The sequence below is a fragment of the Poecilia formosa genome, unplaced genomic scaffold (assembly GCF_000485575.1).
Source record: "Poecilia formosa unplaced genomic scaffold, Poecilia_formosa-5.1.2 Scaffold32, whole genome shotgun sequence".
Lineage (NCBI taxonomy): Eukaryota > Metazoa > Chordata > Actinopteri > Cyprinodontiformes > Poeciliidae > Poecilia > Poecilia formosa.
The window spans coordinates 1,401,619-1,426,027 of NW_006799971.1; the positions used below are offsets into that span (position 1 = coordinate 1,401,619).

The 24,409-nt window shown below is 40.7% G+C and overlaps 2 protein-coding genes across 4 annotated transcripts; one reads left to right on the forward strand and one right to left on the reverse strand.

The window, feature by feature from the left end:
* Positions 1-230: 230 nt before the first annotated feature.
* On the forward strand, positions 231-13,749 carry tmem192 (transmembrane protein 192). Of its 3 annotated transcripts, none has more exons than XM_007549642.2 (6): positions 231-388; positions 2,131-2,286; positions 2,402-2,663; positions 3,547-3,669; positions 11,420-11,525; positions 13,194-13,749. In XM_007549642.2, exons 1-6 carry the CDS (start codon positions 257-259, stop codon positions 13,306-13,308), a joined length of 894 nt encoding a protein of 297 aa, XP_007549704.1. In that variant the 5' UTR covers positions 231-256; the 3' UTR covers positions 13,309-13,749. The 3 variants fall into 3 exon arrangements, with proteins under 3 accessions (XP_007549704.1, XP_007549705.1, XP_016525819.1); XM_007549643.2 differs by having other exon boundaries at positions 253-388; positions 2,134-2,286; XM_016670333.1 differs by lacking the exon at positions 231-388 and adding an exon at positions 449-522.
* Positions 13,750-14,709: 960 nt separating this feature from the next.
* On the reverse strand, positions 14,710-18,585 carry apela (apelin receptor early endogenous ligand). The gene is made up of 3 exons (XM_016670334.1): positions 18,272-18,585; positions 15,795-15,884; positions 14,710-15,177 (listed from the first exon to the last, which is right to left on the reverse strand). Exons 1-2 carry the CDS (start codon positions 18,345-18,347, stop codon positions 15,796-15,798), a joined length of 165 nt encoding a protein of 54 aa, XP_016525820.1. The 5' UTR covers positions 18,348-18,585; the 3' UTR covers positions 14,710-15,177; position 15,795.
* Between the last annotated feature and the right edge of the window lie 5,824 nt (positions 18,586-24,409).

The window sequence follows — 24,409 nt, forward strand, 5'->3', positions numbered from 1 at the left end:
TTCACTTCCTGTCTTGTTGGCTTTCATGTCCTCTGACTGAGGGCGACCCGCCACAGTGTTGTAATTATAATTACTTGGGAATTTAATTTATAATTAATTGGAAATACATATATGTAAATGTATATGTACATATATGTATATGTACATATATGTACATATACATATGTAAAAAAGATTAGTAGTTAGTCCTGTTTTCATTTATTTATTTATTTATTTAGAGTCATGTAACAGCACTCCTTACCTGTTGGTGGCGGTGATGCTTCCTCGGTCACCGCCAATAAAAATCAGGAAGAAGTATGTTGTTACGCACAGATGTGTGTTTTTGGTCTGTTTTATGATCTATACATACTCTAAGTTCATGGAGTCAGCGAGACCTGCTCTTAATGCAGTAAGTAACCTGTCGTTTTACGGTCATTGGTTGCCATGTTAACGGCTAGCTGTAGTCAGATAGCCTTGGAGCTCGTTAGCTAGTTGGACCTGTGAGTTGTAAACATCAGGGTAAATTTTTTGCTCGCTGAGGCAGTAAGTTTTCATTAACTCTTTATGTTTTCAGGACGGACAGTCTGGAAGAACCCACAAAGTTCTATAACCCGCTTTCATTGTCGCTTATCTGTCATTTCTGGGTAATTTTTAAGGCTAATGTCGAGTTTCAATTTTACTAGTACCTGTAGTCAGATTCTACAATATCAGCTTGAATGAGTTGTATTTTAATCAGACACTCAATGATATATTTCCCTTTAATGCTGATTATTATAGCGTTCAACTAACAAAAAGCTCAAATTCAGTTTCTCGGAAAAATGTCCATCCATCCATCCATCCATTTTCTTACTCCATTGTCTCTTAGTGGGGTCGGGAGGGTTGCTGGTGCTTATCTCCAGCCAACGTTCCGGGCGAGAGGCGGGGTCAGTCTGGACAGGTCGCCAGTCTGTCGCAGGGCAACAGTCCATCCAACAAAAGTGTTCAAATCAGAAATGTCAGCCGGCTGGAAAGATTGTTAGTTTGCAGTATATGGACTTAATACGAGATTGGGGCTCCTTTAGCGTTAATGAATGCAAACTATAGTTATTGTGAAGCAAAGCTAGAATCGGGAAGTGATTCATAAAACGTGAGCTGTGCACAGAACCAGAAGTAAAGGTTGATCAAAGCATCAAAGAGGCTTTTTGAAATCAGGACCCCAGAGTCTGGAGGAAGATGTACAGAATTAAAGAAGTTTGTACATTTTGGGGATGGTTGGGAAGCCATGTCATTTTCTCAGTCAGAAGTGCTTACATCGGCTTTAATGACCATGGCGTCAGTGTTTGATTGGCCAGGTCACTCAGGCCTACTTATCTATAGACTTGTAGATAAGGAGGAACAGAGATACCAGAGTCAACAATGCAGACAACCTGAAGGGCGAAGTTAAAGGGACGGCATTTTGTAGGCACCAAGTGCCATTTTGTAGCTCAATCAAGTGACTGTTGGTTCCAATTGTTATAAAAATGCTACATATATCAAACATGACTTAAAATAAATTGTGACTTCGCAATTTAGTACTTTGAAATTGGGCTTTGGGCTTTTTAAGAAACTCCTGCTCTTTCTGACATTCCACCTTCAGTACATCATCCCAGCACACACTTTATAATTAATTTTATTTGTTATTTATGTTGTCTTATTGATTTATTTTGGATATTTAAAATGTCTTCCCCTTCCAGTGTTAAATGTTAGAATTGAAATTATATTGATGTTTTACTGGGTGTATTTGCATTTGTTTTGCCATTACCACTGTACCACTTGAAAATGGTCTGAAAACAACAATATTATCGTTTATCGCAATAAACCATATTCCGATAATATGGTTTATTAACTTCTGGGCCTTTTTATCGCCCAGCAAAATGTGTTATTGAGACAGGCCAATTCGTCATGTGGTGTAGCGGTGGAGTGGGCATTAAATGTATGGAGGCTATTAGTCTTTAATGCAGCCGTGCGGGGTTCGATTCCCAACTTTGTGACCTTTGCTGCATGACTTCTTCCTTAACTCTCTGTCCATTTCCTGTCTGTATGCTTTAAAATAAAGGCCACAAGTACCCCCAAAAACCTTTAAAAAAGAGGAAAAAAATTTTTTTTCTTGACCAAGCTGGTGTCCTCCACCAGCAGGCAGGCTCTTCAGCAGACATGACGCGGAGCACAGAGGAGGACTCTCTGGTGGACGGACCACTGATCTCCGCTGATGCTCTCCAGTCTGCCATGAGGAGAGAGTTTCAGTCTGTGCCAACAACCTGTCCTGCTGGTCTCCTGTCTCTAATGCACGTACGTAATGCGCACATTTATTACTTTTCTATTATTATGGTTCGTGTTTTACATTACCGTTACAACATTCCTCAACTTAAACCAGTTTCTGCGTCTGTTCTCTTGGTGTCCTCAGGTTGTGTACGTGGTGCTGTCGGTTTGTGTGGGCGTGTTGTGTGTTCTGAAGTTCGGCCAGGAGGAGGTGTGCTTGCGTATTTTGGGCAGCGTGCAAGGCGACAGCGTCATCGTGTTCGGGAAGGTGTTCCTGTGGGTGCTGATGCTGCTGCACACCGTCTGGATGCACCACCACCACAGGCGCGTCCGCAGCCGGGGATACCTGAGCTTCTACCGACGGACACAGAGGCTCAAGCAGCTGCCACTCGTCATACATTCAACAGGTGGGACGGCACATAGCTCTCTATAGCTGCGTTTTCATTACAGATGTGAGCAAATCTTTGTCTATGATATGCCGATGTCGAAAAGCCACAATTTTGCCATCGCAGTATCTATGGTAAATAAGAAATTGATTTAAAAAGAATTACACATGAATAAGCTTGTTCATGAAATAATTCATTAAAAATCATGACAGTGAGGGATATAAAGCAGTTAAATAAGATGTATAGTCATAACTTAGCCATGGTGTTAGTACTCATCATCTATCAGCCAATCGGAGGAGACGTCTAATAGTAACATCTGGCTGTTGATTATTTGTACTGTACATCTTTTTCCATGTAGTTGGAAAACCACCTCATCCTGGAGCAAAACCTCTTTATCGAGTTTATTGAGTTGTTGAAACTTGCGTGTTTGCATTAAGAGAGTTTATTTTTGTAATTTCAAGTTGCACAATTTTATGGCTAATGGAAACACAGACGGTGCTTTCACACTAATTAAGACGTTTCCTTTTTTTTCTACAACTCAACCACAAATTTCACTGTAATATTTCTATTTTGGTATTTTATGTCATGTAGACCAATACAATGTCACATAAAATTGGAAAGTGTAATAAAAATGATGCAAGATGTAATAAAAATAAAATCTAAACTTGCTCTATATCCATCCATCCATCCATCCATCCATCCATCCATCCATCCATCCATCCATTTTGTTACACCCTCATCCCTCTGGGGTCAGGAGGGGTGCTGGTGTTGTCAACGGGCGAGAGAGGGGTCATCCTGGACAGTCCATTGTAGCTTGCACTACATATGAATATTTATAATTTTCTGTAAGGGTAAATTTCTCCACAAGATGGCAGTAAAGCGCTCCTGTTTCTTTGTGTGCCAGGTAATGTTCTGCTGCTGCTGCTCCTGGCTCTGAGGTTACCGCAGACGATCCACACCTCTGTGATGCTGAGCATTCTGGGTGTTGAAGTTCTGGTGGCCGTGCCATGCCTCCTTTACTACACAGGTAAACTCTAACTGCTTACCTGATGCTTAATGTAGATCACAGGAATCTGAAACTCAGCTTTTTGATAAGAAGACAAACTATGGTGAACACTGCAAATTTACCAATTTGGAAAATCATTTATTCAAGGTTTTTACATCTGAAGCAGGACATGAGAGATGCATCCCTCCACCACATCTTTAAATTTCCATCGATTCTGCAAAAGGAATCATGTTCTTGTGACTGTGGATACAGATCCACTTTAAAGCTGGTTAGTTTGAAGGTTTTATGTGCTGGTTCCTGGTGAGCTTAGGAGTTCTCTTAGATCTAAGTGACTCACTGGTAAAACTCTAAATAAGAGGGAAAAAAATGCCAAATTTCTAAAGAAAGTTCAAATAAATGAAGAGTGGCTCCTTGAATACAGAATACAAAGAAATAATGTTGACTCAAGACTTCTGCTTTTTCTTGCACGTTTTTTCTTTCAGAAATAATCAACAGTAAAGATAATGTCTGGATTCACATCTTTAAACAGCAATAAAAAACCCAACTACTTTTGAAACCACAGCCTTTATCCCAGAGTTGTACCTTCTGATTATTATGTCGTCTTGTTGAGTGTTATAACAACTGATTCATTCAGAGACATCTTGGCTGTATCTACCCACACAGTGTCATTTCTCCTGGCTCTCCTTCCCAAACATATGGTACTTATGGACAGTAACATTAGTTTATAATCATGATTCATCAGAAATGATAACTACATAGAAAGATAAACAATCATAAAAATGCTCAAGTATATTTAGTGTAAATTGTTGGGTGAAGAGTGAGAAGTTGTGTTTCCATCGACCATATAATGTATGGTTGATGGTAATTTGATATTAAGAAAATAATTTCACTCAATGGAAACACAGCAATTTCCATAATAAGTTTTGGCACTAGGATGAAATGTTTTTTGTTTTGTTTTATTTTTAAATCCATATCAAACTTGGTTTATTTTGCAAAAACACAATGGAAACACTTATTCCACGTCACATTAGTCATAGGCCCAAACCACGAAGAAGACGACAGGATGACGGTTCAGCATTTTTATCATTGACTTATGATGTGTACAAACTTATTCACATGTGATTTTAGTTGCATTTCTTATTTAATTGAAACACTGCACATGCAAAACATTGTTCTTTCAACATTAGCGGAATATAGACAAAGTTTTGCGCACATTTATGGAAATGCATCTCGAAACATTTCCTCGCAGCAGACGATGATTAGATTCTGGAAAAATGCTGCTTGGGTTCTTCGTACGTCTGTATATGAAGTTTACACCATAACAGTTTAATTGATTCTATTTGTCTGCATTTTACATGTGGCAGATGTCTCCTTGTTGTACTTGAAGTCACGTATAAGAAGACCGACACAGGAAAATGATCAGCTCCCTTTACAGAGACACACCTCGCAGATTACATTAGACCCAAACACACACACTCACACACACTTCCCCCACTCTATCTGAGCATGTTTGCATCACAATACCCGCCCTGCCTTTCTAAGACTCAGCAGCATGACAATCAGCCATTCAGCTCTGGGTTCATCCTTTGCTGATTCTTTGCTTCTGGCACAAACACTCAGCAAAGTTTTCAGGATTATTCCCAAACCGGTCCAACCCATCCAGTTGTCTTTTCTGTTTTTGTCTCCACTAGAAATCTAAAACGAGTTAGTCACGTTTAGTTAGCTTCACTGCAAAAACACAAGATCTTACCCAGTACTTTGGTCTAGTTTCTAGTGAAAATATCTTAGTACACCTGATATAAGACAAAACTAATTTACACAAGTAACTTTTCAGTAAGATATAGGAGCTTGTTTTAAGTCAATAACTCCTTCATATTGATGAAAAATACTAGTTTCATTGTCAGAATATTTCACTCAGAACATGACCTTTTTCCCATGTAAAAAGTGAAACATTCTGCCGTTGGAATGTCCTCAGCAAAGCAGAGCAGCCAGAATTACAGCACTTACAATGACAGACATTTACACAAAAGTTTCTGCAAACTTTTCTGTAAGAAGAGACAAATAATTTTCTTTATTATTTATCTAGAAGTTAGATTTATTTTTGCTTTTTAAAGCTTGTATTAAACCTTTCAGAGGAAGTTGGTGTCCCTAAGCCTGCTAGCAGACGGCTCCTAGCCAGTTTTATCTGTTGGTTTATCCTCTGAAGCAGAGGACATGGATCCCCCCAGCCTGAAAGTTTGGTGAGCTCCTGGCCCTGCCCACCATACACACACACACACACACACACACACACACTCCCCCGAGATTTAAAAGAGAAAGCCAGAGTGCTCTGCTATGACTCAGCATTTTTAGTTTTCTTAAAAAAAGGGAATTTTATTGGCGCTGTTTGTTGTTCACTAGTTGATTCACAAGATTGGCTCGGTTACAAGAATCAAACCAGGCGTTTTCAAAAGCTTCCTAAAATGACTGAGTGTATTCCAAGCCTCAAGCAAGGTGGCAACACTGAAGTGAACATGGTGGTCCAACACCCAGGTCCAGACGTTTTTCACTTGATTTCCGATGAAAAACAACAGCACCTCGTTATTTAAGCCGTCTCGTCATGACGACCGAACCCACATTGAGGTGATTGTAATGGTAGACGACCTGAGTCAGGTAGAACCGAGCAGTAGCAGAAAAAATTGGTGCGAGTCGTACTAGTTATTGTGGGCAGCCATGTTTGATTGATCAGAGCTCTGTGGGATGTTTAAAGCTGTAGTATGTAATTTTTACAAAAACCTGTTTTCTCCATATTGGTTAAAATTGTCACCATCTTATTGAACGTTTAATATGAGACTGATCATCTGTGAAAAGATTGATCTCCTCCACCACCTCCCTGTGCTTTCGCTGTTTGAAGAAATGAACCGTACGTTATCAAAAACAACCAGTCAGGACCACGAAGAGGGTCTTAGCACTGTTACCTTGAGTATGCGTTGCTAAATGTGCTAATGGTGGAGAAACAACTTACCATTATAGAAAAACTGCGCATCTAATCGGTGACTGTGCTAATTAGGCTTATCATTCGGGGGCAGGGTTTGAGCAGCGCGTACACAAGGGCGGGTGATGGCGCTGAAACCTTCTTCCAGGTTGTGATTGGTCATTTCTGAGCAGCTTATTTGTTCAGATGACAGCAGAACCATAAGGAAAGAGAGACACTCAATTTTTATTTTATTTTTTTATTCACAGATTCTGTCTTATACTTATCTTATACTTTCACTACATTTTGAAAGTATAAGATAAGTATAATGTGTAAAAAAAAAAAAAACATACATTTTTATATAAGTTACATACTGCTGATCTTTGTTCATAATATTCTCTAAGGCCTTCCTGGACCAGCCGTATTCATATGGAGATGAAATGTCATGCAGCCGTTTGCAGTTGAATGAAATGGCTGCACTGCGTGTGACTTTCAATTAACGTTACAATTACAATGTACCTCGTGAAAAGCCATTAAAATGTGTAAGTTAGAGGCTGTCATATGAAGAGAATATCAAGAGATATTTAAAGTTAAATTTAAATATCTTAAGTTAATTTAACGTAAAGTTAAATTAATGATGATAAGGTTGATCATTGTTAGAACGATTCAGGATTTTCGGGTGGCTCCTCACCTTTCAGCTTTTCTTTTGGCCGTGTAATGGGGAAACTGCTGCTGAAGATGATGGATCAGACAGAGGATGTTGCTATCGAAGAGTCTGGAATAAAAGGAAATCCATATTAAAGGTTCGTTTGGCCGCTGAGGGGCGCAGATGCCCGGGGGAGATACCGGCAGGCCACGGAGGGAAGATAAGAGGCACGAGGATTTAATGTAGCCAAAGGGGAGCGCTGCCCCCTGCCCCCCCATCCCTCAACCCACCCAGGTATTGTCCCTGTGTTTACAGGGCAGCTGATCCAGTCTGGTGTTCCTCTGGGGTGTGTGTTTGTGTTTGACAGTCACATTCCAGCTGAGATCAGGCCGGTCCAGCATGGTCAAACCATTCAACGCTTCCTGGTAGCTCTCGCTGACGCCAGCAGATGGAGAGTCGGGGTGACACCAGTGGAGTGGCTCCTGGATGGACGCCTGCAGCTATGGAGTCCCCACAGGAAGGCCTCGTTCAGCGGCTCTTTGAAGTGCGTCCTGATTGTTTGAGCTCCTCTGTATGTTTCTGCCTCTCATTTGAACGTGAATGCACTCTGCTCTATAGTGCTGCATGCACATCAAAGCCTTCAAAGGACTCCACTTAGAACACATCCTTCTGTTCTGCCAGCGCCGGAGTTAATGTGAGCCCTGCAGGGCACATAGCACCAGCAAGGATGCTGATACCTGCAGCATAACCCTACATAGTTGATCCATTTCTTCTTGGCACAAAGACATTCTGGTCATTTTTTTAAAGGGGCATTTTGTGTGTTTTCCAGCCACAGAGTATCATTTTATGGTACAATCAAGTAACTATTTTGCTTTCAGTTGTTATAAAAATGTTGTATATATTAAAAATTACTTTTTAAGAAATTAGACTTTATAATGTAACGCCTTGAAATTGGACCTCTGTCTCTTTAAAAACTAAGCCTTCAGGAAGTCATCACAACATGGCTCCTCTATTAACCCTTTAACAACATTTTTACCAGTGTTTTACTAAGAAGTACCTCCTATGATGAGCTCAGCAGACGTCCAGTTTCACCATGTGTTTGCTAATTGCTTCTGGCTAGTCTGAAGGAGCTCAGTAGTGGAGGAGTTTAAGGGGAGGGCTGCTCTGTGAGACAGAAGCTTGGAAACTGCAGCTCTGAGTTAGCAAACACCTGGAGGAACTGTTCATCTGCTGAGCTCAGTATGTAAAACGCTGGTAAAAACTTTTTGAAAGGGTTAATAGAGGAGCCATGTTGTGATGACTTCCTGGAGGTGGAGTTTCAGAAAGAGCAGGAAGTTTTAAAGCGACAGAGGCCCAATTTCAGGGCGTTTTTTTTATATTTGATATGTATAGCACTTTCATAACAACTGAAGGTAACATAACTACTTGATTGTGCTGTAAAATGGCTCTGTGTGGCTGGAAAATACAAGATTTCTTAAACGTGCATGAAAGAATTGAAGCAAAACTCCAGGTATGGTTTTGATGAGGGGATAATATAAATCTCCAAAAAGTCCATTTTACATCATACTACACCTATGATGTTTCAGTTATAGTCAACCTGTTGTTGATCTATTATATCTGCAGGTTTTCTGACGTTTTTCTTTTGGGCTTTGTGTTTTTCTCTAGTGTTCAGTTGATGCGTTTGACCTTGACAGGATGTTGTACAGAGAGCTTTTGAAAAATGAGAACATTGGATTAATCGGAAAACAAGCAAAGACTTTAGACAGCTTAGAGTCTGAGCTGAGTTTTTATCCACAGAGTCTCAGAGAGAAAACCACATCTGAATGTCCTACGTGTCGAACCCGGAAGCAGACGACCACACTGGGCTTCTCTCTGTAACAAAACCCCAGATCCCGCCCTCCTCTACCACAACGCTCCTGTGATTCCCGTTTATTGTCGCCTAGCAGCACTGGAAATACTCTGACTCCTTTGTCTCCTGTTTAAACTCGTGTGGTGCCATTGGCTGTTAGCACTTCTGCAGCTTCACTGTTATCACCTGGAAATGTGCTCTTCCAGGTGGGTGACAGAGGCTTCAGATGAGAGCAGTCTGAGTGCGTCCAACCATGTGAGAGTCTCTGACAGGAAGGTGTGAAATGTGCCACCTCCTCCACACCGCCTGCTACAGCTAGTCGTCTGTCACTCTGCGTTCGCCTTTCTGGGTTTAAATCTACTGCGTCAGTGTTTATTTTATAGACGGGATGCATTGTTCGTCTACTAAAGGCATTAATGTAGAAATGAAAGCTGTGAAAAATACACAGTTTTTAAATAATCAGCTGTATGGATTTTGGAGGAGAGGCATTGAAACACTGTGAAGCGTCTCTGTTTCATAATGTCCATCAACTAGAAGCTGCAGAAACCTTTAATGAAAGCACAGGATTGAAACTAGGAGGTGTGAAGTTTAGGCCTCATAATAATTGAAACAGTTGTGACATTTATTATGAGTCACTAGCTGCATTTCCATTATAAAGGTGCACAAAACATTGTTGATATTCTGCTAACATCAAAAAAACACACGTTCACAATTTAAATTACATGTTGATAAAGTTTGTTCACACAGTCATTTTAAATATTCCGCACCATCATCCTCCAACCACTTCCTGTCGTCTTCTTCTTCATGGTTTTCGCCAGTGGCAACATCCGGTTGTGGATCATGTGACTCGTGTGATGCAAAAAAAAATATACAAATGTTTCCATTGCAGTTTTGCATAGTAAGCCAATTTCGATTCAGGTATAAAAAAATATATATCATCCTTCGCTTTTATCGAAAAATGAGGATTTTTTCAAAATCGGTGTTTTCATTAAGCAAATTTATTTTCAAGCTGTCAAATCCACATGGTCAATGCAAACACAGCTACTGACGGTGGATTAGCTCTGATTTACAGCGCAGAACATCCGTATCGGTTTCTGCTGAGGTGATTTCCACACCACATGTCAGTACCAGCCCAGTTAACACACACACATACATTGTGTTATGAATGACACTGCACAGAGAACGCGCTTACAGGTTTCAGCTGGCTTCTCGTCTTTCTTTACATTTTTGTATCTTCTTCATGTGTTTCCTGTCTCATCCCTCTCTGTTACACATCATCCATCCATCCATCCATTTTCTGAACACCCTTGTCCCTCAGTGGGGTCGGGAGGGGTGCTGGTGCCTATCTCCAGCTAACGTTCTGGGCGAGAGGCGGGGTACGTTACACATCATTTATGAGCTAATTTGCATTTCGTTTGTTGAAGTGTTCTGTAACTTTGTCAACTCCATTATCCATCCTTCCTCCCTCCATGTTCTCTACCTAATCTCTGCTTCTCAGAATTCTTTCTCTCCCTCATATACTTCATTTACACGCGCACACACACACACACAGATTTAGGACCTCATTATTCAGGAATGTGGAGTATTTCTTTATATTGTGTGGATCCTCTGAAGCTGAACTGTTCAGGTAAAGATAAGGCTGTTTCCTCTGGCTGATCTCTCTGGAGTCTTATCCCGCCGGCCGTCCTCACATCATCCACAACTCTTCATCTTCTTATTTCGGTTCCCGGCAACGCAGTCGTGTGTTTGTGCTGTGGTTGTTCCCACACCTCGCCATGAGCCACACCCCGAGTGTTAAGGTGGACGCTCAGGGCGTCAGAATTGGAGGCTGGGGAGCGGAGGACGGCAACTCCTGAGCGTAGGATGTGACGGCTCACGTGAGACTGGAAGAAGACCAGATGGAAAAACAGTAAAGAGACAAACGGGAGACGTTTCACACCCTGCTGGAAGCCTCTCATTAACCGCCTTTCCATCACAAATGTGTGCAAATCTTTGTCTAGATACCGCTAATGTCAAAGGAAATGCAGTTGCTGTGTTTATATTAAATAAGAAATTATTAAAATTAAAATCACACGTGAATAAGTTATTGAGAAACTTGCCACACAGTCATCCTTCTGCCACTTCCTGTCATCTTCTTCATCTTTTCCCCAGTAGCTTCATCCGACTGTTGAGAGTCAAGATGCAAAAAACTGTTTTCATTGCACTTTTGTGAATTCTGTTTTCTCAATTCTGTTGTCAATAGAAACACAGCTATTAATGTTCTTCATTTACTCAGATTACAACCTGAAGCTTCTAAATGTGTCGCTGTGTGTGTTTTTTTTAGTCAGGGTAATGCAGTTCAACAGACAGCGAGCTCCACCAGATGTGAGCCAAGAGGAGCATTCACACACCTACAACATCACAAACCTGCCAACTGAGACCGGCTTCAGGTACACCACACACACACACACACACACCACAGGGTCAGGTCATTTAAGTAGGGGGGATTTTCATTTAGCAAGTTCAGATTCAACCAAGGTTACTCTAGTTAACTAAATAACATAAATTGGTTGGAGTTTGAGAAGACGGAGCAACAGAACTGACTGAGGAGTACTTTCTGTGATTGAGAGAAGTCAAAACACACACACACTCACACCACAAGGTCAGGTCATTTATAAATATAAAGACAACAGTTGAAATAACAGAAAACAATGCAGATTGGAGAGTAGTAGGAGATGAAGGTGGCAGGTTGAGGGAAAAGTGGTCAGTTTGTCCTCCAACAGCTTTAGCCTGTAGCAGCGTAACCCCAGAGATAGATCAACCAGGACCAGGTGCTGTGATGGCAGAGGGGTGAAGCACAACCCACTTATGGAGACCTTAGTCCTTGATGCAGCTGTCGCAGGTTCGATTCCCAGCCTGGTGACCCCTGCCGCATGTCTTCCCCCTTCTCTCATTACCCACTTCCCTGTCAATTCACTATCACATAAAGGCCACTAGAGCCAATAAAACCTTTAAAAAATAAAAAGAGATAGATCAGGATAAGCTAACTACTCAGAATGAGGCGGAGCCATGTTGATACTAAAGCATCCTCTTTCACCATGACAACAACCCAAAGCATTCACTCAGATCAGAAAACGAACGTCTGCAGTTCCCCTTAAGGAGATTTTTATTTTAAATCTTACTGAGAATTTGTGTTCTGTAAGAAAATCCAACTTCATCAGTGTCAGTTTAATCAATCACAGTTTCATTCGTCCGTTCGTTCATACAAATAAACATGAGTTTTAGCATGGGTATGTAAAAGATGAATTCTGCAGAAGGAGCTTAATGATATTTCTGCAGCAATATGTTGCACAAGCCTTTATTGCATCTTCTGACCTGCTGACCTCCACAGAGAGGGAATCCACTGGATATGTCATTCATTACAGTCACATTGATTTAGTTTTAGTTTTAGTGGCCTGTTGTTTTTTGTCATGAAATCTTTTATATAACAAATAAAACATGGCCAGTGTTATGTAAAATTTACTTTTTTCTAGCTTTAAATCATGTTATGCTATTCCATCATAAAAACCATCATACCTGGAGTGTTGCTTTGATTTTTTCATGCATGTTTAAGAAATCCGTTAATCTCCCATGGCAACAATTCAGCAGTACAAAATGCCTGGATGGACCTAGCTCCACCTTTGAGGACAAAGCTCCTCCTTAGAGCTGCAGTTTGAAAGCTCCTGAGTTTCTGACTCACTCAGCTCCTTCAGACTAGCCAGCAGCAATTATCAACCACCTGGTGAAACTGCACATCTGCTGAGCTCGTTATAGGAGTTACTTCTCAGTGAAACACCAGTTAAAACGTTGTTAAAGGGTCCATAGAGGAGCCATGTTGTGATGACTTCCTGAAGGCGGAGTTGACAGTTGTGTGTACAGAAAAAAAGTGTTTTAGCATCCGCTAACTCCCACCAAACTTAAGAGTGGTTTACAGATCAACTGAAGGATGATGATGGTGGAACAGCTGGTCAGAAAAATTAGTAGAAAAGCAACTACAGTCCAAAGGAAAAAAAAAAAAAAGAACAGGCAAGTCAAGTGTTTTGATAACTGAATCTCTGTATGTCCTCTCTGTTTCTCAGAGGCTCATCCGGTCTGGAGGAGGTGGTGGAGAAGCAGGCCGACCTCATAGAGTACCTGAAACAGCACAACACCTTACTGAGCAAGAGGCTGCTCAACCTCACCGCCCAGCACTGAGCTCACCCTGCTGATGAAAGCCTCCAGCTCTCAGGAGGGAAATCCTCCTGAGAGCTCCACCGCTCTGAGAGGAGATCTGAAGGAATAAAGTGGAGCAAACACACCTGTTCACACACACTGAGCCTGCCGGCTCCACCGCCGAGGCCTCCGTACCTGAGATGGACTGATAGAGGAGGAGGATGGGAAGTAGAAGGAGGAGGTGGAGTCATGGGTCACAGATCTGAGGTGACGGAGGTTTTTATCTCTGCTCTACAAGCTTCACTGACCTCTGACCTCCAGTCTGTTCCTCTGAAAGCAACAGAGCAGTAAGAGCATCTGCACAAAGGACAGAGAGGTTATCATCTACCTGGGTCAACATGTACTGTTTTATTGATCGCATTACTTTTCTTACATGTTTTCTCGTTAATTCCGTGAATCAATAAAATCTTTTGATTTTTCTCACTTCCTTTCGTCTTAACCTGAACTTTAGATCAGCTGCAGCAGCAACACTATTGTGCTTCATATGTTCAATTTAAAGCCATGGTAACGTGGAGGCCGTCACTATCTGTGTCTCCATTGAAACGGGCAATTTGTAATGGACACGTTCTTCACATTTTTCATTTAACCTCTTAAAAAATACAAACAAATATTTAAATTCAGTTTTTAAGTAATAAAATAGACATCTGATTTCCTAAAATGCAATAACAGCATTCCTTGGTGTACTTGATAATTTGTAACAAAGCATGCACCTGCTAAAAATATGTGTTTAATATGAACATGAGATTTACTTTTATTTTATTTTAGGGTTGTTGTTTTTTTTTTGTTTGTTTTTTTTACAGAATTTGAATCTGGTTAGGCTAAAAAATATTCCACTTAAGGAGTTCTGGGTAAAATACTTTTACATATTTCTTTTTTTATATGAAATGTAAAGTGTATTATGAGGGAGGGGGATGTTTGGTTTTTTTTACACTTTTGGCTTAATTACTGCTCTGAATATATTCTTTCAGCAACTGTTTCCTCCAGTAAACAATTATTTCAAAAATTGATTCATGGCGATTAATCCAACTGATTCAGCCACATTTTAACAGATCTCAGGTGGGACAATATGTCCATAGGTCAACTATGAATCATGCACTGTTGTGGGGTCGCTCATCTTCAGCAGTGACAGAAGTTCGCCTCTGTCACAGACATAAACTCACAGCCAGAAATGCAATGGAGCCGTCTGTACGGACAGTCATAAGGTCCATTATTTCACTTATGGACCTTATGACTGTCCTGAAATGGCCTAGTCAAAGTTCAAACTTGATTCCAATTGAGAACTTGCGGAGATACTTAGAAAATTTATCGTCCCAGATGTTCACCATCTAACCTGACTGAGTTTCTGATATTTTTTTGTTTTGAAGGAAGAATGGGAGAAGTAAAAATAATACAACTGCACTTTTTTTTATTAAAAAGGTGAAAAAGTTTCTCAGTCAGCAGCAGAAGTTCATACATAGATACATACATTATAACCAGATTGTTCAGTCTCTTTTGGTCTGCAGTGTTTCTGCTAAACGCTGAACATTCTTCATGATAAATCTTCTCTCTCCTGGTTATGAAATGTGACTCCAGGATGGAGCTCCAAGTCTCTGAAGTCACATCTGTGAACGCCACGCTGCGCCGCTGTCAGCTTTTATGGTTTAAACTCTGTCCTGAATGAACAGTTTTTCATCTTAAGTCTCGAGGAGAGGCTGACTTTGAAGTTCTCCCTTTGGCGTGGCGTCGTGGTCGTCTCTGAGTGGCGTTTCAAGGATTTCTCTCCTCCAACTCCTGCGTCCGTCTGTCCTGACTGATCCATCCACGCTGCCCAGGATCACATCCATCCTCACTCCTCTGAAGAGTTTCCTCTGCCTGGGATGGAAAAAATAAAACACTTTCCTTAATGTCCTGCTGAGACGACTTCAGAGTAAATGAGCAGGAATCGCCTCTCTGGCATTAAAGCATTCCTCTTCATCATTAGCTGGATTTATGCCTCAACCTTTTCCTCCACGCTCCCTTGTTCTGCGTGAACCCACTGCTGCTGATCACAGCCACCCTGCTAACTGCCTGGCCTGTAACCCCGCTTTGTTCCATCCATCATGCAGCTTCACTGCAAAAACACAAACTCTTACCAAGTACTTTTAGTCTAGTTTCCAGTTCAACTCTCTTAGCACCTTTAAAATAAGACAAAACTGACTCGCAAGTAAATTTTCAGCAAGCTATAGGAGCTTGTTTTCAGTCTTTATATTAATGAAAAAGCATTTGTTTCTTTGGAAGATTATTTCACTTACAACATAACTGAATCTGACAAAGGAACATATATTTTCTTCATCAATATTAAGAAAATACCGACTTAAAATAAGCTCATATTTATTGCTGAAAAGCTACTTGTGAGTCAGTTTTGTCTTACGATATTTGCACTATAAACTTGACCAAAATGACTCGATAAGATGTCGTGTTTTCGCAGTGTTGACAGAAACACGGTTCACCTCAGGGGAACGGGACTCTGGAGTGGAGAGGCATGCAGCGCCTGTGTGGACAGTGGTGTCTGTGGTATTTTCTCTTCAGGTTCAGGAAGTCTGAAAAAGACAAGATTGTATTTAAAAAACACCAACACAAGGGACATGGACAAGCTAGGACTGTTAGCTGCTAGTTATGGCTGTTCAGACAAATAATCTGGAGGCCTTCCAGTTGGGTTCCATGATTTTTTACACCCCACAGTTTTTTGAACACAAAGGAAAGTCCTTTTAAAATTCATTATAAATATTATAGATACCATTTTATTTTAACCCTCCTGCAGTCTTAGCATGACACTCAGCTCATCTCTGAAATTTTATTTTAGAAATATAAAATTTCTATAAATAGCACCATATGCTATTCTGTACGTAGCACATTTATAGAAACGTGTTCCCCATGCTTCCCATTAGCGAAGCGGTCGGATGGTGTGTTCCATCAGACTGTCAGTTCTCAAAACAATACATACAAATACATACAAATAAAAAAAAAAAACTTGCAAATGCACACGCTGGGTAAGTTCAACCCCACCTGACTGCGCACAGGGTAAAAAGCTTGTGAGGCCTAATGGACCCCCGTCTCTTAACAGGGTTAAATGAACGCCATTTCGAACTTCTGTCCTTGCCATTTTTACTCCCTTAAAAGTCAGTTTTAGCAAACAAAGTAGTTTCCCCCCCATCCTAAATATAAGTCTGATTATTTTCTGAGCATGTTTATGTCAAGAATTGGCAGCAACACTGATTATTTATTTATTTATTTATGTTGTGCAAATATTCTTGTAAATAATTTTTTTCGCCTATTACTTTACTCCAACAACAAAATGTATGAGTTTTAATTGTAATTATTCTTGCAAAGTTTGTTTTTACATAACTTGCAGGAACATTTTTGGCTAATGACGTCATTTTAATCTTTAACATTTTTTTTAAATAATCAAAATGATTCCTCATTGCTTAACCTGTATGTTAAACATTACCCCACTGTCTGGAAGGGATTTTTAAGAAAACGCAAGATTTTTCATGAAAAATAAAATTACTTTAATTTAAACAAATAAAATTTAATGGTTTTAAGTGAAACTAAAATGCTATAGGGCGACAAAAATGCCCTAAATTCTGTAAAATAAAACTTAAAATTTTTTTTACATAACTTGCAGGAACATTTTTGTTGTGTCTCTGCATCAACACAGCCGAATTAATGAAACAATTTCTTTAAACATGTCCAGGGATACTTATCTATTTCCTGTGGTCAGGTTATAAATGTAACTACGCCATAAACTTGATCCCTCGTGAACACTTGCAAGTGTTTTACTGCGTGGAGTCATTTAGGTGCAGCTGGGCAGAGCGGGAGAGAAAGAGACCTAACACGTGATTATTTTTGAACGTCCCCAATAAATCCCCTCTAGTCCCGTGTTTCAGAGGCTGCTGGAGGCCGAGCCCAGGAAGAAGGAGGTCCACTGCTGGATGACTTTATGACCCCCTCCACCACCACTACCACCACCAGCAGCAGCAGCTGCCTCCTTCCAGAAGAAGCGCCTGAAGCCCGGCCTCCACACCTGGCCCTGCTGCAGAATCTACATGGCGCTTTAACACCGTGATTAACAAAACCCGCCGCAGCGCCGGAGGGGGGCAGACCAGGTCGCCCTCGTGGCTGCTGTGCTATTCGCCGGCGGCCAACTCCATCCTCCATCATCATCATCATCATCATCATCACATGAACCTCGACCTCCGCCTCACCCCCTAACCTGCCCAACCACAGCTGGTGGTCTTGAAATTTACCGCAGAAACAAATGAATTCATAAATTCATATTTTATTTTTTGTGCGTTCAAAAAAACAGGTTACAGAGCAGACTGACCTGGTGTGGAACAGAATGTAAACTAATTTAACAGCGCCGAAAGAAGCACCTAGCCCGTTAGCCCGAACAGCCAAGTCCATGCTAACTTTAGCCTCGCGCTAACAAGAAAATTATTTTTTTTTAAAATTAAACGTCTGTCGGTATGTTTTATTAATTATTTGTTCATAAACTGTGTTGTTATTATTATTATTATTATTATTATTATTATTATTATTATTATTATTATTATTAAATTAAGCTCGGTACTAGCTAGGTATTTTTCACTGTTAAGTGTCTATAAGCTTTAAACTGCTATTTCAGTTGCTGTGGTTATCAGCTAATGATGTCCGGTTTCAACATTTTGTTTAGCTTTTGTTTAGAAATGTTTAGCTAAAGGCACAAACTTTATTCATTGGGGGAAGTATTAATGATTTGTTTTCTCAAAGGAGTTTTGACATTTACATCATTCTCAAATTTGACATCTTAAAACTTAATGTAAACCAAGCTGTTTGCTTTTGAGGGTTTAGCAAAATGATTGAGTGAATATTACAGAGAGCTGGGTAGTTTAGGGTTAGGTTTAAGGGTGAGGTGTGGGTTAGGTGGGGTCAGTGTGTAGAGTCTTACCTGGTCTGACTGAAATCATGGGAGCTACCAACGCTGTGAGCAGCACCAACAAGTACAGCAAGTTGAAAACCTTCATGGCTGAGCTGCTGCTTTGAAAATTTTCCAAAAGTTTGGAAACTTCCTCTGGTTCTGGTTCTGATACTGGATGGATTGATGATGCTCCGTCTTCTTGCCCTCCCTCAACTTGTTTCTAGCCCAGAAAACAGAGAGAAGCCATCAACCACGAGCTCGTTCTCCTAGAACTTGTCAGCAGCTCCCAGTAGGATCTGTGGGTCCAGCCAGTGTGAGGTTGTCTCAAAGTGACCAAGGTAACATCTCCCCCCCTTCTGTTTTATCCAGCCCTTCAGAGGGAGGGGTACACCCTGACAACACCCCCCTCCCCAGACCCCCTCCTCTCTCTCTCTCTCTGCTTTTGACTCACACACTCCCTCTCCAGCACACACTCTCAGGCGCTGCACATATTGACCCCACATGTAGAGAGTAATTCCAGTGCCAGGAAGCCCCCCCCACCCCCCGGTTCCCTCGGTCCACACAGGCTGCTGCTGCCTTTTGCATCTTGACTGATTGATTTGTTCAAGGAGAGCGGAAGAGGCAGGCAGAGAGGATTTATCACCGCCGCCATTTGAGAGGCTGGAGCTGAGAGTAGCAGGTCCTTCGTGAACCAGATCCCTGCAGTTGTCCCCTGCCCCCCCATTAATGAGGAACCACATCTGGGGTTGGGTGTTGCTCTTTGACCGGGTCCGGGAGGAGGGGGGCAGTCGGAGGGGGCTGTTGGCCTTTTGCATCCAGCGTTTAGGAGCCTGACTCAGTGAAATTCAGAGATCTTTTGCACAAGCCAATTAGCCGACGAAGACTTACTGTCTGTCTGTCTGGGATGCCATCTGATGTCTCCGTCTGCTGGCTGGACACTGAATCGGAATCATCTTTGTTGTCAGTGTTGCAATAAGGACTTTGGTACTTCTCAATGGCAGCATGATAAATTACAGTATATATATAAAAATATACATGAATACATACAAAATACATGTCAAAAATCAGTTATTTTGGGATAGTCGCTCCAAATTTCTGCCATTTCCAAAAAATATGATTCCATAAAGCTGTTTATATATATATATTTTTAAATATATATAAACATATTTGTCGAAACTGTCACTATATCGTGACAGCTTGGTATGAAACAGATAATTGGTTAAAATGTTGAGCTCCTCAGCCCTCTCCTACACCAACTAGAAACAACCAATCACAGCCAGGAGGTGGGTCTTAGCCCTGTCAGTCACTGTCTCATGTGGTGCTGCTCATTCTCCCTCCCTTGCTTTTTGCTACGCTGCAACTAGTATAGCCTGTTGTGAATAGTTAAGGTAGTTAGCACAGCTGGTTATGACAGCGGATAGAGATTTTATGTAATGGTGAGTTGTTATCAATCAAATCAATGCCATTTGTATCTGCTTACTGCCAAATTATATCAATCAGTCCCTTAATCCTTGATAATTATTGTGGAAATTCATCCAAAAATCAACAAATCTCCTCACATCTTAACAATTGGGAGCTTATTGCAGATTTTTCTCAAAAATTGTCAGAAACTTTCTTACTTGTACTATACAGCTGCTTCAGCCTTGATTGATGTCAGAATACAGTCCACGCTATAGCAAGTAATAAAAAGTCGCATTTACTGTCATGAATAAGCGCAAGTATTGCAATTATTTCCAAATTAGCACCACAAACACCAAGTCCTGGAGGGACTGAAAAAAGATGGTCAATAATATTGTTTCATTTTAAGAATTCATTGATATTTTAATAGCACAATCAGCCCTTTAAGAGCATTTGCGTTGTGATAGTTTTTAGAATAAGTCCCAAACAAAGCATTGCTATGGGTTGCTGCATTCTAACCCGTTTCTGTCAGCTTTAATTCTGCTGTCGGTGTGGGACTCATTACAGTGTCTCTGTGGACTCAGACTCCCCATTCAGCAGCCAGCTAATGAATTAACACATTAAGATGAAATGTTGGCCATTACATGTGAATGAGGATTAGAAAAGCAGCAGGACACTAATGGACCACATGGCTCATAACAGAGAGAAACTTTGAACAAGTGAGTGGACCGTCGACTCTCCTGGACCTCGAAACACAGACTGTTCTTTCTTCTAATAGTTCTTCCTGCTTCTAAAGACTGCTGTCCTCTTCATAGTGTCCCCTTTTATGGCTTGATGATGTTTGCAAAAATGCGTCTTGGAGCGTCTTGGTTTGGGTCAGACAAACACCTATGTATACACACACACACACTCATCCTGCTGCAAACACTCAGCCGAGGTATGTAGCTTGTTTCTTTGGCCAGCTCTCTTTGCATATCAGTTGCCATTGTCTTTTAAAGAACTTTTATTTTCCCCCCAACCTGAATATGCTAATTTGGGCCTCAGTTGTCATTCAGAGCCACCCGGTATTCGCTGCCCCTCTGCCAGAGCTCCTCTTCACCAACTCCCGCTCAGCTAGCTCCTGCCAGTCTGCGCTTCAAAACAGAAACGAGACAATCGTACCGAATTCCCCCACCAGGTTTTCTGTGTGAGCGATTAAAGCAGGTTGTAATATTTGCTCTTCCTGGGGATTATACGTCTTTACGAGGATTAGCCAAACACCCCACGAGAGGGAGGGTAACCTTTCATTAAACTCTGCTGGGAGTTTGGTACGACTACCATCATTTCTGCAGAGGAACCTGAAGGCCCTGGGATGTAGCTGTTGGGTCACAAAGGTTATTTTCTAGACCTTTGATGAACCTAGATAGGGAAATATTCAGACCTGACCAGAAATAATCTCAGCTAAACGGCGAGAGCCTGAAATTAAATAACAGAAACACATAAAGACAAATTCTAAAAGATAGCAGAAGAAAATTGCTTCCTAAACACCCTAAGTGCTAAAAAATGTCTGTCTATGAAAATGTAATTAAAAAGTTCAAAGTTGAAAGAATCAACTCTACACCCCCATAAAATTTAAATTTCAGCATTAAAGAATTGGAAGATGAATAAAAAACTGTTGATATTTCCATGTTTTATGGGATACACATTACCACTAGCTTGATTCTCTAATCAGAACTTTTTTTTATGTTTATTTAACCACAAGTTGTTCAGAAAGACATCCTTTTGCAGGTAAGATTGACTCCTGATCATTATTCTACAGAATCCTTTAAAAAGAAATCAGAAAACTCTGTTGAAGTGTTGTAAAAATGTTATAGTTTTCAATCTGGTCAAAGTTCCTCAAACTTAGACTGGTCAAAGTTTGAGGAACTTTGACCAGTCTAAGATTGATCAGTACAGCAGTTTGATGACCTGCATCCATTTCCTTATTTCTAACACAGATCAGCACAGATAGCTAAACAAAAAAGTTCTTATGTGGAACATCGACAGTTGGTTATTGAGAAGCAAATCTAAAAGACATTGCTCAAAAATAACTCAAATATGCTTTCTAGCTCTCAGATTTGATCTGTCTGAAATGTTTGAATTTCCTCATTTTCTTCTCCTTCTTCTTCTTCTTCTTTAGCGGTCTTAGCAGCACTTAAAAGAGGATCTAACACAGGAAGGAGTTTGGTGTGCAGCAGCTCCGTTTGGTTTGAACGTTACAGCAGTCATGGCCTCGTAGAAGCTGTGATCTTTACAACTGCATTGAAACTTCACTTCATGCTTCCTCTGCCATCGTCCTGACCAGGATCCTCTGATAAGAAGTTTCTTCTCTGATGAAACAGGTTACGAAGAACAGCAACTCCAACAAACATCAAAATGCATTTATTAATGTAATTGCAAAATAATATTTACACCTCTTTAATTTTTTTTTTACACTTTGTCACATCATCCGCAGACTTTAAAGAGACAGTGTTATTTGTTTTCCAGGCACATAGTGGCATTTTATAGCATAATTGAGTTACTATGTTACCTCCAGTTGTTATAAAAATGCTCAATATGTCAAATATGACGTAAAAGAAATCTAACTTGATAATCTAATGCCTGGAAATTGGGCTTCTGTCTCTTTAAAATCTCCTACTCTTTCTGAAATTCTGCCTTCAGAAACTCAACACAGCATCTCTCCTGTATTAACCTTTAACAACTTAACAAGAAGTAGCTCCCATGATGAGCTCATTATAGATAGTTCCAGCAGGTGTTTGCTAATTACTAATGGCTAGTCTAAAGGAGCTGAGCGTGGAGTAAAAAGCTTGGAAAACTGCAGCAACTCTGTGGAACTTTGTTCTCGAATTCGGGACTAGGTCCACCCAGACATTTTGCGCAGCTCAACGGTTGCCATGGGAGATTAAAGGATTTCTCAAACACGGATGAAAAGATCAAAGCAGCACTCCAGGTACGTTTCTGATGATGGAAAACCATTATAACATGATGAAATCCTCAAAAAAGTCTATTTTATATAACACTGACCCTTTTAAAACTCCGTTATTTAACAGGATGCTTGCTTCATAGAGATGACACAGGTTCACAAGTTACTCATTAGAATATTTCTTCTTGGTTGCTGTCATTACAGAAGCATTTTATTTAAACAGAGAATGACCAAACGGCCCAGACCAGTGGCTCTGCTGGTGTAGTCACTGTGTGAGACTACGCCATGATGTCTGAATGCTTCTGGAGTCGTCCTTCCATCCACGCGTGCAAGTGTTGATTGTGATCTGGTGGGTCCGCTCGTTGGGCTTCGTTAGAGTGATAGTAGCTCCTGTTGTCATGCCACAAGGTCGTCAGTGTTAATTAGGCTCTGCAGTCAGCCGCAGCCTAATTACTCTTAAAACCCTTTATCTCTAATTGCCCAGTGCAATGAACCTTCATACGCAAGGAACGCGGCGAGCTCCCAATACGCAGAAACCAGTTGGACCATTAGTTAGTTTGGACTGAAGCAGACATTCTTCTCCCTGCAGTTTCTAAACAACAGGATGACCTTTCATCTGATTACGTCCGTCTCTGTGGCAGAGCCTGTCATCTAGACGGCTGGAGTGACAGAAAGCTCACAGGTCAAAGGGCAAACTTGACAGGGAGCAACGTCCAAACACCAGCCCACACGGACTCACTTATTTAGTTTAGGCGTTTAACTTCTCTGAATGTAGTAAGTCCATTTCTGGATCTCGTTAGCTGTTCAAATCGACATGTTCACCTTCCACCCAATAAAACCTTTATCTCATCTACCAACCACCCACAGTCCTGATCAGAGGAGCCAGCAGTTTATGAACAATAGAAACATAAGCCTAACGAACAAAAGGTTTTGTTGTTCTGGAGTTAGGACAGCTGGCAGACAGAGTCAAAAAACGTCAGAAAAACAAGAATTGGTGAAGAATGACGAAATCAGTCAGAACTTATTAAATTTTTGATGAGCTAATATGTGTTGAATGTATCAGATCAAAGCTGTTCCAGAAACTTACTTTTACATTTTTATGCTTCACATCTAAGGAACAAGATACTTTTTTTGTAACCGTTGTCTCGAGTTCTCCAGGTTTTCTGACGATTTAAAGATTTCTGGAGCTTGCAGGACAGCCTGTAGTTCAGTATGTGGCAAAAAGTAGGAAACTTGATCAAAAATTAAGATTGGTCAGGATTCATTAACAGTCTTCAGCATATATGAAGTACCTGAAAGCCGTGCATAAAAACAAATCCGAGAAGATCCAGCAAACACTAAAAGATTTGAGTTTTTATCATCTCCAAGTAGATCATTATTCTCAGCTTGATAATCACTTTGTTGAGATCAAAATTTTTATGTTTGGCAGTATTTATAGATTTACCTGTTTTTGTGACTGAATGTTGGTAACAGAATGCTCAAATATCAAATTCAAGTCTGGTTCTTTGCAAATTTTTATGCTCACACAACACTGGTCATCTTAGCTTAAGAGTTTGAGATCACAGCTAAGTGGCAAACAAGTAAAAAACAGAAAGGGACTGAACAGAAACCGAGTCATGAACCATCTAAAGTTTAAAGAAAACCTCTAAAACCCTCCAGAAAGTCTGGAAGACTGTTGATCAAAGCCAAAACGTTACAAGAAGGCCAGACTGGCTGGAAGGAAAATAAAACCAAATTAAGAGTGACACAAGACTTTTGCACAGCGTTTGTCTTTCTGTTCAAACGACCACATAAGGTAGTGCTGGCATGCTGTATTTTATTGTCAACAT